Below are 14,646 nucleotides of genomic sequence, written 5' to 3' on the forward strand. Positions count from 1 at the left end.
CAAGTTACTTGATTTAAAATGTAATAAGTAGTGTAACTTTTCAATTACTTTATTAAAGTAATGTAACTTATTACTTTTAATTACTTTTTGATTACTTTCTAAATTCCTAATATTCTGAACTGATAATCATTTGAAACATTTAAACCAGGCAGAGTAAACCTTACAGTAGCGTTCAACACTGATTACTGTCAGATTTTCAAAATCCTTTATCACTTGAATTAAGATTATAGTAAGTAAGGGATAACATACATCTTTATTTTGCAATAACTACTGGCTGAATGTACATTATCTCACTTATTACACAGCTGCTTGATAGATTATTTAGATGTTTCATGTCAAAATTATTAGACGTGAAACACTGATCTGAATTGAAATATTTGAACGCAAAGCTTCCATGAAGAAATCACTTGCTAGCAAACGGCAAGTTCAAACTAGACATTTTAGGGATACAGTGAGGTCATACCAGTTTTCTTACACAACATTTCTCCACATAAATAATTAAGTAGTAGTACTAGTTTGTTAGTTATCTTATAATCCATTACAGTGTACAAAAAAAAAAAAAAAAAAAAAAAGGCAGCAGCTATATTTGCATGAAACAATAGAGCAAGTCCACAATACCAGGATGACAGAATTAAGAAATTGTCCACATAATATTAAATTAAGCTTTTTAATTCAAAAAAAAAAAAAAAATTTTTTTTAAACATTTTATTAGCTAACCAAACGCAAAGCTTCCGTCAAGAAAATATATGACTTAAGTTGTCCCGAATGAGCCTGAGCTATGTAATAATTAAATTTAAAGCATAGCCACCACAAATTCAGAATTTTTTGGGGGGGGGTTTGGGGAGTGGGCTTTTTATGCCTTTTATTGTGATAGGACAGTAGAGAGATGAGCTGGGAGGAAAGAGGGGAGTGGGATCGGCAAAGGACCTCGAGACGGGAATCGAACTCGGGTCACCATGAGTGCAGTTGCGCTGTGTCATAATGTAAATAACATCATAACAAGAAATAGTTTAACAGCTATGATACTGGGTTTGAAATCAAATGTTTGCATAGTTATGACAGAAAACACTCGCATCCAACAATGCCTTGGAAAAAACAATCTTTAAAAATAAAATTTATGCATAAATCCAAATAGGAAATAAAACAGTTATCGAATAAGCATTTATTCGATAATAAGTGTCGTATTGTGTGTCCTAAACTCCTGAAACATTGGTGTCTCATTTTAGAGCAGTCAATGCATGAAATTGAAAGAATTAATCAATTAAATCTGTTAGTGGGGGTGGGCGTGTGAAAATATTTAGATGTAATCCCCATTGTAATCACTGGCATTTTTCAAAAGTAACTGTAATTTAATTACACATTTTTTCTCAGTAACTGTAACTAATTACAGTTACATTTATTTTGTAATTAAATTACGTAATTCAGTTACATGTAACTAGTTACTCCCCAACACTGTGGTTAGGTAGGTTTTGATGCTGGTTTAAGCTGGTCCTTTGCTGGTTCATGCTGGTTCAGCAACATGACCAGCAAAAACCAGCAAAGGACCATCTTAAACCAGCATCAAAACCTACCTAACCAGCATTCCACCATTAATAAACCAGCATTTATAATTACTTGATTTAATCATCTTCTTTGTTTTATGTATGGTTACAAACTTTATTAGACTCCCAATTTTAAGTTGGTCATAATTATCTAAACCAAACTGAACGAAATGAACTCTTGTAGGCAGTCTATCTTAGCATTATAATTTGGCCCTAAATGGGTTCAACTCCGGATATCATGTACGCCGCTTGTGCTCAGGTAGAACGTGACTACATAAACACACTGCTGACACAGTAAATATTGAGCTCACTGCGCCCTCTTCCGGTTAGACTGGTCAGTCTACCGCTATTCGCCGCGGTGATCAGCTGTGTATCTGCGGCTGCTTGCTGGTGGTTGATACGTCCACTGTAACTTCAAAATGCAGGCTCACGAGATCCGAAAGCAGAAAACCAACATGGTTGAGTGAGGATGAGACTACCCAGCTCTGTCCTTGTGTCGGTCTCTTTGTTTACGGCCGAGACGACGGCTGCTCTGTATCTGAGCAGCACTTATCGCTCCGCTGGTGATCAGATTTGGCAGTGTTTTACGCTCCTCTTCACGCTTGTGCCATCCGTGCTGGTGCAGCTCACACTGATATTTATTCACAGAGACCTGAGCAGAGACAGACCTCTAGTGCTGCTGCTTCATATATTACAGCTTGGACCAATAATAAGGTAAGTGGCCAATTTGCGACTGTCCTTTCATGTATTTGGATGCGTTTCTGCTTATTACAAGCCTGTGGAAGGGAATTATGCATCCCCGTAATTGATCAAGACATAAACAATGTCCATTGTGAGCGAATACATGTAACAAAGGCTTTTTTTTCCGCGCCCACATGAACCTGTTTCTTACCTATTTGCAAATATGGAAATTTGTCGTTTAATTTTTAGTCCACAGTGCGCAGTAATGTCAAAGGTTTCATGGCTTCAGGGCTCAAGGCTTCATGTCTCCGGGTCTTTCCATTAAATGCATCCATTTTCACTTTTGATTTTAAACAATTTTCTATAAGCTGTTCAAAAAGTATAATCCTGTCTGCTGGGATAATAGTTAATAGTTACATTTTATTATTAGCTTTTGGCTCAAGGCAATGACAATCCACACAGTTTATTAGAATTAGAATTTAATGCTAATAATATTATCATATGCAGTTTTCATAAACGAATTATTTACTGTACAAAGTAATGTTAACAGTATAGAAAAAGAGGGTCTTCACATGAAGTATAGATGATGATGTGATTCCCGTTATTGTTTTTTAATTTAGGTTAAAATGATACATTTTAGTGAACCAAATATTAACATTCTATTCAAATATTGTTAACTGGGGCATATCATACATAATATATATATATATATATATATATATATATATATATATATATATATATATATATATATATATATATATATATATATATATTTATATATATATATATTTTTATATGCAGAAGTCTGCTCACAAAGCCTGCATTTATTTGATCCAAGGTACAGTAAAACGAGTACAATTTTGAAATATTTTTACTATTTAAAATAACTCTTTTCTATTTGAATATATTTTAAAATGTAATTTATTCCTGTGATTTCAAAGCTGAATTTTAGCATTATTACTCCAGTTGCATGATCCTTCAGAAAGCAGTCTAATATTCTGATTTCAATTTATTTTATTTTATTTTTTACATTATTTTTTTAAACAGCTTAGAATTTTTATGAATAGAAAGTTGAGAAGAATAGCATTTATGTGAAATATAAATCATTTGTAACATTATAATTGTATTTATCATCACTTTTGATCAATTTAAAGCATCCTTGCTAAAAAAAAAAAAAATAATATTAATTATATTATTATTATTATTAATTGCACTTGACTCCAAGCTTTTGAATGGTATAGTGTATAATGTTACAAAGCTTTTTATTTCATATAAATGCTTTTCTTTGGATCTTTCTATTCATCAAAGAATTCTGAACTGTACTCAACTGTAAATATTGATAGTAATAATAATAAACAAAATGTTTCCTGAATAGCAGATCAGCATGTTCTGAAGGATCATGTGACACTGAAGACTGGAGTAATGATGCTGAAAATTTAGCTTTGATCACAGGAATAAATTACATTATGAAATATATTTAAATAGAAAGCAGTTATTTTAAATAGCCAAAATATTTCACAATATTACTGCTTTGCCGTATTTTGGATCAAATAAATATATATATGAGAGAGACAGAGAGCAAATACAATATACTTTTTCTTCAAAATGTGCAAATAAATTTGTAAACAGTACAGAGTACAGTATAGCATAAATTTAATACGTTTTTGTTGGTGTGCTGAAAAAGCTGTAATAACACAATTTAAAAATTGGTGTCAGCTTTTCACTGTTAAAGTCATTTTTTAAATTCATGGGGTACATAAAAGCTATGCTTTTTGCAAATGACCTCTCTGTAAGTGATGTTACTGTAACAGCTTTTCCTGCCGTGTAAATAAACTCCTTTTAAAAGCCACACTTTAATTATTTGTTTTCCATGTACAATGCCACAAGCCATTTATGGACAATTTGTGTCCTTAAATTACCTATTAGTATAGATACTGGTGTTATTGACAGCTTCCATTCCAGTCCAGGCCTCACAGTGAACTGTTCCATCTCTATCGGTCTGTGCATTTTTGCATTGACCGTTTGCATAATTGAAGCATTGATATCGCCTTCTCTAATAGTACAGTTTAGCAGTGTGACCTGGCCAGCTCATTCAGATAAAGCCCAGAAACATTTTAGCCCTGTGTGACTCATGTATAATTCAGTTGTGTATTTCACGGAATTAGCGTGAATGGCCTGTGAAGGCTCTCTTGGCCTTCTCTTAACACACTCACATCCGTTACATTATCAACAAGGTTGCCCGCACACTACTATTATAAAATAGCAAGGCTACTGTCAAGGTTTGGGATGGGAAATACTCACTCAAACTTGGCACCTTCTGCCTGTCCTCTGAAACTTAGCCTCTGCATTTTAAATGAACAAGATGGACAGATCGCACATAGAGGCCTTACAAAAGCTGTCTTCGGGTAAGCTAGAACTATGCTGGTGAGCTCAAACTAGATTGAGTGCAATTCTCTGAACTGTGACATGGTTTATTGTGACATGGAGGATGGTTATGATTAGAATCCAAAAATTTATATTCAAATGATCGATTTTTCTTTTATGCCAAAAATCAAAGATCATGTTCCATGAAGATATTTTGTCAATTTCCTACCATAAATATATCAAAACTTAATTTTTGATTAGTATTATGCATTGCTAAGAAGTTCATTTGGACAACTTTAAAGGCGATTTTCTCAATATTTTGATGTTTTTGCACCCTCTGATTTCAGATATTCGAATAGTTGTATGTCGACCAAACATGGTCCTATTCTAACAAACCATACATCAATGGAAAGCTTATTTATTCAGCTTTCATATGATATATAAATTGACCCTTATGACTGGTTTTGTGATCCTGGGACACATATACATTTTAAATTATATATATTTTTTAATAATAAAAAAGCCCAAGGCAATATATGTTGTTTTTTTCATCTAGCCTATAATTTATTCTAATTTATTGTATTTTATATTAATGATAAAAATTACCAAATGCATTGTTAAAAAAAAATAGATATATATACATACATACATATATATATATATATTTATTTATTTTATTTTTTTTTATTAAAACCTTAGGTTTTAAAGGATTAGTAAAGGATAAAATTTCCTCATAATTTACTTATCCCTTTGTTATCCAAGATGTTCATGTCTTGCTTTCTTCAGTCAAAAAGAAAAAGAAAAAAAAAAAGGGTTTTGAGGAAAACATTCCAGGATTTTTCTCCATATAATGGACTTCAATGGGGACCAATGGGTTAAAGGTCCAAATTGCAGTTTTAATGCCCTTTCAAAGGGCTCTGCATGATCTAGTATATACTTTTTAACCACAAATGCTCATCTTGCACTAGCTCAACTTCACGCATTAAGTAGTCATGTTATAAAGGTCACGCGTAATGTAGACAGAAGTACCGACCCAGTGTTTACAAAGTGAACGTGCAAAGAAAGTCAAACACCCTTTACAAAAAAAAGGAGGTAAAACAACAATGACGGATGATTTTGAAGTTGGAGGAGAAAATAAGGTGGAGCTTTTTATCATACCCTACCTTTTTGAACTGGAGTACACAGACGAAGAACTATCCATGTGTGACCTTTTTTAACGTGATTCTGCAATACGAGATAAAGCTTCCATTCCAAACCTTAATTTCTTTTTGACTGAAGAAAGACATGAACATCTTGAATGACATGGGGGTGAGTAAATTACAGGAAATTTTTAATCAGGAGTGAACTAATCCTTTAACCACTCATTTATCCATTAGGTGCCTTGATGCCTTCTGTATCTACGGCAGCGCCGGAAAAGTGGAGGAGCCGTATGTCACCATCACCCGTAAGAAGCAGATTCCCCGGGAAGGGCAGACCGAAGAGGTGGAGCAGGAAGTGGGACAGGCGGAAGGGAAGTTAGTCACCCACAGGGCTGCTTTTGCCAGGACCTCGGTCATACAGGCCTTCCTGGGCTCTGCACCCCAGCTCACGCTGCAGCTCTACATCTGTGTGCTGCAGAAAGGGGTATCCATTGGTAGAGGTAAGAACACACACAAACACACACTGTGAACAGTATCAAGCACATTCTGACACACCTAAAATAGAGCGCTGCAGGAGACAGACTGGTTAATAAAGGCTTTTAGAGAAAGCGAAAGCTTACTGCCATAGTGTAATTGATTTTATAACATGGCTCTCTGGAATACTCAATTCTGATTGGTGAGTTGAGAGATTTAGCGGTCAGACATTACTGAATAATGACTGTTGCCTAAGGCAAAAATTTCTGGATAATTTACCTACCCAGTTGTCATCCAAGATGTTTGTGTTTTTCTTTCTTCAGTCAGAAAGAAATGAAGGTTTTTGGAAAAACATTCCAGGATTTTTCAATGGGAGTCATTGGGTTGAGGGTCCAAATTGCAGTTTCAGTCAGTGTTGCCAAGTCCACGGTTTTCCTGTGGAATTGGGCTACTTTAACACTGTTGCCGCGGGTTGTTTTTGATGTCCGTGGGTAGAAGCAACGCCAATAACGTCATATTTAGCCCCTGAAATACGAATTTACCAGGAGAAACCTGACAAAAAATGTTTATTTTATCCCCCGGAACACGATTTTTAATGGGGGACCCCCCTCAAAATGCTATTGGGTTAGTTTTGAGCAGCAATTGGGTGGGTTTTTGTTGTGAAAACCTGGCAACCCGCCTGGTTTCAGTGCAGCTTCAAAGGGCTCTACACAATCCCAGCTGAGGAATAAGGGTCTTATCTAGCGCAACGATTGGCCATTTAAAAAAAATTATATACTTTTGAACCACAAAATGCTAATCTTGCACTAGCTCGACTTCACATATTACGTTGTCAAGTTGGGAATGTCACATGTGACGTAGGTGAAAGTACCGACCTAGTGTTTACAAAGCAAATGTACAAATAAAGTCAAACGCCCTTTATAAACAAAGGTAAATCAACGATGTTGGACGATGTTGAAGGTGAACAGTGTTAATTTTGACAGGCATTTTTGATTTAGTCTTAGTCTTTATCTTGAGACGAAAACTTTTTACTCATTTGAGTCTTTCATAGTTTTAGTCAACGAAAAGCCATTGCATTTTATGTCAACTTTTAGTCATTACTTTTAGTCAAACTGCAGTTACCAACATTTATTTTGGTAGCTATTTATAGTCTTCAAACTAAAATAATCATTAATTCTCTCTTTAGACCAAATCAAATAAGCTTATGAAAAATTTAAAACGAGGCTTGTAGGATTGCAATCTAATGACAGTGACGCACATTTTGAAAGACAACACAGTTAGCCTATATGATGTATTTTGAATGTCCGGTAGTCTTCAAATAACATTCTAGTCCTGTCTCGTCTTGTTAACAAAGACGCGGCATAAATTTTGTCATACTTTTTATCACAAGATATTAGTTTTAGCTTGTCAACGTCTCGTCTTAGTCACAGAAAAAAAGCTTGTTAACGAATATGTTGTCATCTTCACTGGCAAAATTAAAGGTCTTTGCACACCGAGTCCGAAATTCTCGTCTGACAATTTCGCACGTTAAAAAATAAATACGACCTCACATTGCGTCAACCACGTTTACACACTGCCTCCGAAATGTTCGTCCGTCATAAATTTTTTTTGGATCAAGTTAGATTTTCTGCGTTTTCACATCCATAGCAAGCATTTTGATAGGAATGGTTGATGAATGCAAAAAAAAAAAAAAAAAAAAACGGGGAAAAAAACACATACGAAAATTTTGGAGTTTGAGATGGAGTTTTTCGCTCTACCGTACCTTTTAAACCGGAGTACACATACAAAGAACTAACCACGTGTGTCCTTTCCAACTTGATTACGTAATGCGTGAAGTTGCGCATCACAAAGCTAGTGCAAGATGAGCATTTGTGGTTAAAAAATATATATATCATTTTTTTTTTTTTTAATGATTAATTGTTTTGGTAGATAAGACCCTTATTCCTCGTCTGGGATCATGCAGAGCCCTTTGAAGCTGCAATTTGGACTTTCAACATGTTGATCCCCATTGAAGTCCAGTATTTGAAGAAAAATCCTGAAATGTTTTCTTCAAAAACCTTTGCAATAATGAGCAACTGACTGTACATCACTTACAAGTTTAAAAAAAAAAAACGTTCAGCTATTACATTTTCAGAATGAGAACAACTTTTTAAACCATCTTAAGGGTTTCTAGAGCATGACTAAGACTTTTCTTATTCCTGCTTTGTTTTCCTTTCATTATCTGACTTTGTGAAGCACAGTTCCCAAAGTGGAGCATTGCAAGCTTATGAGCTTATGAGTTGCACTGTTAATGAGTTTTGTCACTTCTCGCATTCTCCACCACATCTGTAAAGTGTTAAAAGTCAATTGGTTTTTATATCATTGAGGCATGTCACGTTTCCGCCCAACCAATATGATCTGGGCGCAGTCTCTCCAAGTTTCCTCCATAGAATAATCTCCCTGTAAGTCCTGTAAACATGGAGCTGCTCCTCACGTCACTCGTCTAAATTTAACAAGGTCCCCTCAGTGACACATTCTACACACATGCTTGAATTACATCTGTTGCCTCTGAAATGACTTCTACTTGTGTACTATCTATTTCCTCTTGTTATCTCAAGGACGCACACTTTGTTTCTGAGTATATCAGCTAGAATAGATAGCGACAGACAGAAATAATTTATCTGAACCACAGACAAATTCATTTAATGAAATACCCAGAAGCACTACAGTACACAACAATGAACAGTCACTGAATATAACCAATGAATAAATAACCACAAACATACACTCTCAATGTATATAGTGAGGCCCAACAGTCTGAGACTGCATTACGCTATAAATACACCACTGTACATTGTAGACAACTTAGGCATTTGCAAGCTGTTATTTGGTGTAATGAGAATTTTGCTCTCCACCCATCAACTGTCACTCTGCACTGAATATTAAGAATGATAGACCTGACTCTGCCTCGCAGATTTGTAGTCATCCGCTCTGCATGAGGAATGTGTTGACAGCCTCGCAGTCTATCCTTGAAAGTGGTATTGCAGATGGAAGATCATAATGGACAGTGAATCAGTCTGACCCCATTACCCATGAGGCATAGTGTAATGAAACGGTGGCTGACTTTAGATCAGATGGAAGGCTGATAGAGGCCATATGTTTGCACTACTGGTGGATTTGAGCCTTCGGGCTATCTGCTTTTGTTATCCTGTATCACTAAACAACAGCAGTAAACAACATAGTAAATTAAGTAACTGAATAGCAACATGTTGTGCATCACAGTAATGGATGATGCACCAAATGAAAATTGGAAAAAAAAAAAAAATAAATGACTTTCGACAGTTAATTTTTCATTGAAATTAGTCCTGAATTTATTTTCGAATACTTTTAAATTTTTTTTCCCCTTTATTTTTTTCACATATTCCATTGTATTTATTTAATTTATTTTTATTTTTTTCAAGTTCCATTTTTTCCATTTTAATTTTTCTGGATTCCATTTTTTTAATGGTTACATCAACAAAATATAAATCAAAAAGAATGTCAAATTAACTGAAATCATAAAACTTACACAATTTAACAGCAATTTATTAAAAGTTTAACAAAAATTACATTTTTAATGCCCTATGAATTTTTTCTTTCTCAGATTCAGTTTTTTTTAATCAAATTCTGTGTTTTCCATTAATTTACTGGACTCTATTTTAATGGTTTCATTAAATTTTAATAATCAAAATCATATCTAATTAGTTGATTTTAATATTAAAAAAACATTCTTTATTTTTTCTGAAATATTGTGTTGTGTATTTATATTTTTCTGGTAAATAAATTCTGGTAAATCATTTTTCTGGTAAATATTACTTAAAAATAATGTTGTAATAATAATTTTATTATTAGTGGTACTATCATTACATTAAGTAATATATTTCTGTCACAGTTTCCTCAAGTTAAACCAAACTTTTATTTTGAAAAGTTGCTGTGAAGACCTGTAAGTTTCTCTTTGTATATGATATGAAGATAGTTTTTCTCAAAAGAAACAGTAAGATACTCATGAAGTGACTCTCAGAGCAGTTTTAGAGATTGTTTATGTTCATGTACCCATATTTTATAAATAGTAATACAGTAAACCACACCGCGCGTCTGCACCATTCATTTGCATAGAGACATGTAAAACATGCAGGATTTCATATTCATATTTAAATAGTATTTTTGCGGCTTTATATTCACAGACACTAGTCCATGTTGCATTTTGATCTAAGTGTATTTATTCATCCAAAATTTGAAATAACATTTCACATTATACAGTTCATTTTTGAGACTCATACGCATTTTACATCGCAGAAATCATAATGTAACATACACATTTTTTATTAATTTTCATTTTTATTCTTTCATTAATTTTTACATTTATGTTTGTATTTATGCATTAATTTACTTTTATTATTATTCATTTCCACATGTGTTTATTTCCATAATTATTTATGTATATTTATGTATTTTGCTTTTCTGTGTGCAGTATGGAAATGTTAGAGGTATCAAGTTTATTTATGCATTTATTTATTTTATATTTATATTCCCACATTTTATATTTATTCCCACATGTATTTATTTCCATATTTTTCTACATTTACATTTTCCATATTTTTTACATTACTACATTTTACTCTTCTGTGTGCGACTTGGAAATTAGGGATATATCAAGTCATTTGTTGATATATATATATATATATATTTAAAATTTCCAAATTTTTGGGCCTCCACAAACAGTAGAGTGGTTTATTCCAAATCCACTTATCTAACACAAAAGCTTTCAGTTGCTTTTAACCACAAAGTGTGTTTGTATTGAATTTAACATGATCATATTTCACTCTTTTCTCTCTCTGCCAGGTACTCTGATGGTCATTTCCCTTCTCTCGATTGTATACGGAGCCCTACGCTGCAATATTCTCGCCATAAAGATACGCTACGACGATTACGAAGTCTCCGTGCGTCCGTTGGCATACCTGTGCGTGTTCCTGTGGCGAGGGTTTGAGATCGCCACACGCGTGGCCGTCCTGGTCCTTTTCAGCTCCGTGTTGAAGGTATGGGTTCTTCCGGTGGTGTCGGCCAACTTCATCCTGTTTTTTCTACACCCGTGGGTTCTCTTCTGGAGCAGCAGCTCTCCATTCCCAGAGAACATTGAAAAGACGTTGACCCGTGTCGGGACCACTATCGTCCTTTGCATGCTGACCTTCCTGTACGCCGGCATCAACGTGTTCTGCTGGTCGGCCGTTCAACTCCGATTGGATGACCCTGACCTGATCGATAAGGGTCAGGCGTGGAGGCGCCTCGCTGTGTATTATTCCCTTCGATTTGTCGAGAACACAGGGCTGACTTTGATGTGGTACATCCACCGGACTGAGTTCTACCAATGGGTGGACGCCCCCGTGTTAGAAATATCGCTGTTATTGGGTTACGCCACAGCTGTGTTCTTCATGTTGCTCTTTTACCAGTTTTGCCATCCTTGCAGGCAACTCTTCTCATCTAGTCCAGCCCAAGGCTTTTGGGAGTGCTGTGGATCCCTCTGCCTGCTTCGTGGGACAATTTCTCAGTCTGGCTCCATGAGGACCAAGCCACAAGGGAAAGACACTGGAGACGATCCACCCTGCGGTACCAAAGGGGACATCGGGCAGAGTTTGTGTGGTGCCGTGTGAGCAAAGCACATCTTAAAGGAATAGATCAGCTAAAAATGACGATTCTGTCATCGTTTACTAACCTTTATGTCATTAGAAATCTGTAGGACTTTCTTCTTCTCCAGAAGGTATTTTGAAAAATGCCTCCATGTGTTTTGTACTGAAATACGTAGTAGAAATCCCATTAAAGATTTACGTTATTTTAAAAAATCCACATTGTTTTGTACATATTTTGGACTATGGGGGCGCCATTATTTTGATTATGTAAAATGTTTGCACTTGGTGAGATAGCGGCACTACCTGTTGCTATTCTTACCACAACTCGGAAAATAAAATACTAATACAATGCCACATTGTGCGGCTTTTGGTTGTAATTTTCAGTCGAAGGACAACAAGAGAAGCGATATAAGTCTTCATTGCTTTCCTAGCAAAAAGAAGAGGAGAAAAGAATGGGAAGATGCCTGTGAATGAATGAAACTACCTAAAGACCTGCGTCTTTGTTCTCTACACTTCAGCCCTGATGCCACTGAGGCTTTTAGTAGACCACAGCTACTGAAAGTGCTTACAAACGGCAGAAACAAGAAACGCTAGATGCCATCCAGGCAGGATGTAAACATGCCGACGCCTGTCATGATGGCACAGCATGGATTTTACTTGATATCTGGGGGCGTTTAGACTTGTGGAGGAAAATCTATGGTTCAGCATTTGGTTTAAGCGTAGGCTTATATCCTGTAAGTAGCTGTGGTCATTGTATCAGTATTTTTTCCAAGTTTCTTATTCTGAGTTTTGTTGCGGTATATATAGAAACAGGTCGAAATAATGGCGCCCCCATAGTCCAAAGTATGTATAAAACAATGTGGAATTTTTAAATTGTTTATTTATTCTCCTATTCTTATTGCTAGGAAAGCAGTGAAGACTTAACATTGCTTCTCTTGTTGTCCTTCGAATTAAAATTACAACTAAAAGCTACACAATGTGGCATTGTATCAGTATTTTACTTTCTGAGTTGTGTTGCGGTAAAAATAGCAACAGGTAGCATCAGTATCTCACAGAGTGCGACATTTCACGTCATGGAAATAATGGCGCCCCCCATAGTCCAAAATATGTATAAAATGATGTGGATTTTTAAATTGTTTATTTACTCTCCTATTCTTATCGCTAGGAAAGCAGTGAAGACTTAACATTGCTTCTCTTGTTGTCCTTCGAATTAAAGTTACAACTAAAAGCCACACAATATGGCATCGTATCAGTAAAATGATGGGGATTTTTAAATTGTTTATTTATTCTCCTATTCTTATTGCTAGTAAAGCAGTAAAGACTTACATCGCTTCGCTTGTAGTCCTTCGACTGAAAATTATAATGTGGTGCACAATGTGGCATTGTATCAGTGTTTTATTGGTAAAAATATATAATATATATAATAGATAGTGGCAGTAGCACACCGAAGGCAACCATTTTACATAATGAAAATAATAGCGTCCCCCATAATCCAAAATATGTATAAAACAATGTGGATTTTTAAATAACGTACATTTTCATGGGTTTTCTACTACATATATAAGAGACATCATTTATGTTATATTAAGTCTTAATGGGGTCCAGTGTTTTTTGAACTCCACTGACTTTTATTGCATAAACAAAAGCAGTCTTAAATAAAATATCCTCTCTTGCATTCTACAGAAGAACTCATGCAGAACTGTGTATTTTTCCATTTGGAACATGAGGGTGAGTAAATGATGACAGTATCTTTATTTGTGGAGGAATGTTCCCTTTAAAAACATTGTGTGAAGTGCCCTTTAAGGATCTGAAGGGAGAGATTTCTGCCTTGATGTGTGATGGTGGAATGTAAAAGTCAACGTTTGTTGGACTTTGAGATGAAAATACTTTTTCTTGTTTGGTTTACAAAGCAAACGAGCCAGCATGTTCCACTGAAGTGCATGTGAAAATTCCCTAATAAGACGAAACCGCTGCTTTTGTCATGTGATGTGGGAGCGCTCTGTCCCCTGTGCGGTGGTTTGATTAATGTTATAGCTTCTACGCTGTCTCTGTGTCTGGATTATTTAAAGCGGATTTATTTAAAAGATTGTATTTGCTTGAGTTATAAGCTGTTGATTTTTTTCCCCCATCACCTTGAGGGCATTGCTTTCTGAAAAATGTTTGAAAACCTCTCAGGTTTATTATTTATACTTTCTTCTAGTTTATCTTATACTGTGTTTAAGACTGTGAATTAGTCCTGATTGGTCATGTGATAGTGTCCTACATATGGCCTAAATTGCCTGAAACTGCTTTCAATTTATGAATGGTGAGAATTACAGTTGGGTTGCCAGGACCTTCATAATCCTGCAAAGATTGTTTTTTCTTTCCTTTGTTTACACTCCTGTTTTGCACTTGTCTCATCTGGGACCTCTTTTGCACATTATTCTGATTTTTCCTACAAAAACAAACAAAAAGGTCATTCTTTTTATTGAGGGCAGTAGATGATTGTATCTTAACTTTACTGCCCCCCTGTGGGGAGTCGAATGGTTTGAATTTATTCATTTTTTTCAAGACTTTGTGATCAGTTACATCTGGAAAGTCCCTCAGAAGATGTCCTTAAGCACTGTATAGAGCACATCACTGCTTTTGATATGTGCAACTGTCAGCAAAACCTATAATAAAATAAAGGAGAATGATATTTTGTCCATGAAGGTACATGCAGTTTTCCATGTAATTTATTTATTAATTTAGAAACATTTGTGTTTGTATTCTCCGTAAGTGAGGTACCTTTTTTTTTTATATATTTATTAATTTTTTTGCTAA

The 14,646-nt window shown here is 35.1% G+C and overlaps 1 protein-coding gene across 1 annotated transcript; it reads left to right on the top strand.

The window, feature by feature from the left end:
• Nucleotides 1-1,895: 1,895 nt before the first annotated feature.
• On the top strand, nt 1,896-14,519 carry xk (X-linked Kx blood group (McLeod syndrome)). Its single transcript, XM_051122590.1, has 3 exons — nt 1,896-2,255; nt 5,966-6,228; nt 11,063-14,519. Exons 1-3 carry the CDS (start codon nt 2,011-2,013, stop codon nt 11,866-11,868), a joined length of 1,314 nt encoding a protein of 437 aa, XP_050978547.1. The 5' UTR covers nt 1,896-2,010; the 3' UTR covers nt 11,869-14,519.
• The last annotated feature ends 127 nt before the right edge of the window (nt 14,520-14,646 follow it).

The sequence above is a fragment of the Labeo rohita genome, chromosome 11, assembly GCF_022985175.1.
Source record: "Labeo rohita strain BAU-BD-2019 chromosome 11, IGBB_LRoh.1.0, whole genome shotgun sequence".
NCBI classification, from domain to species: Eukaryota; Metazoa; Chordata; class Actinopteri; order Cypriniformes; family Cyprinidae; genus Labeo; species Labeo rohita.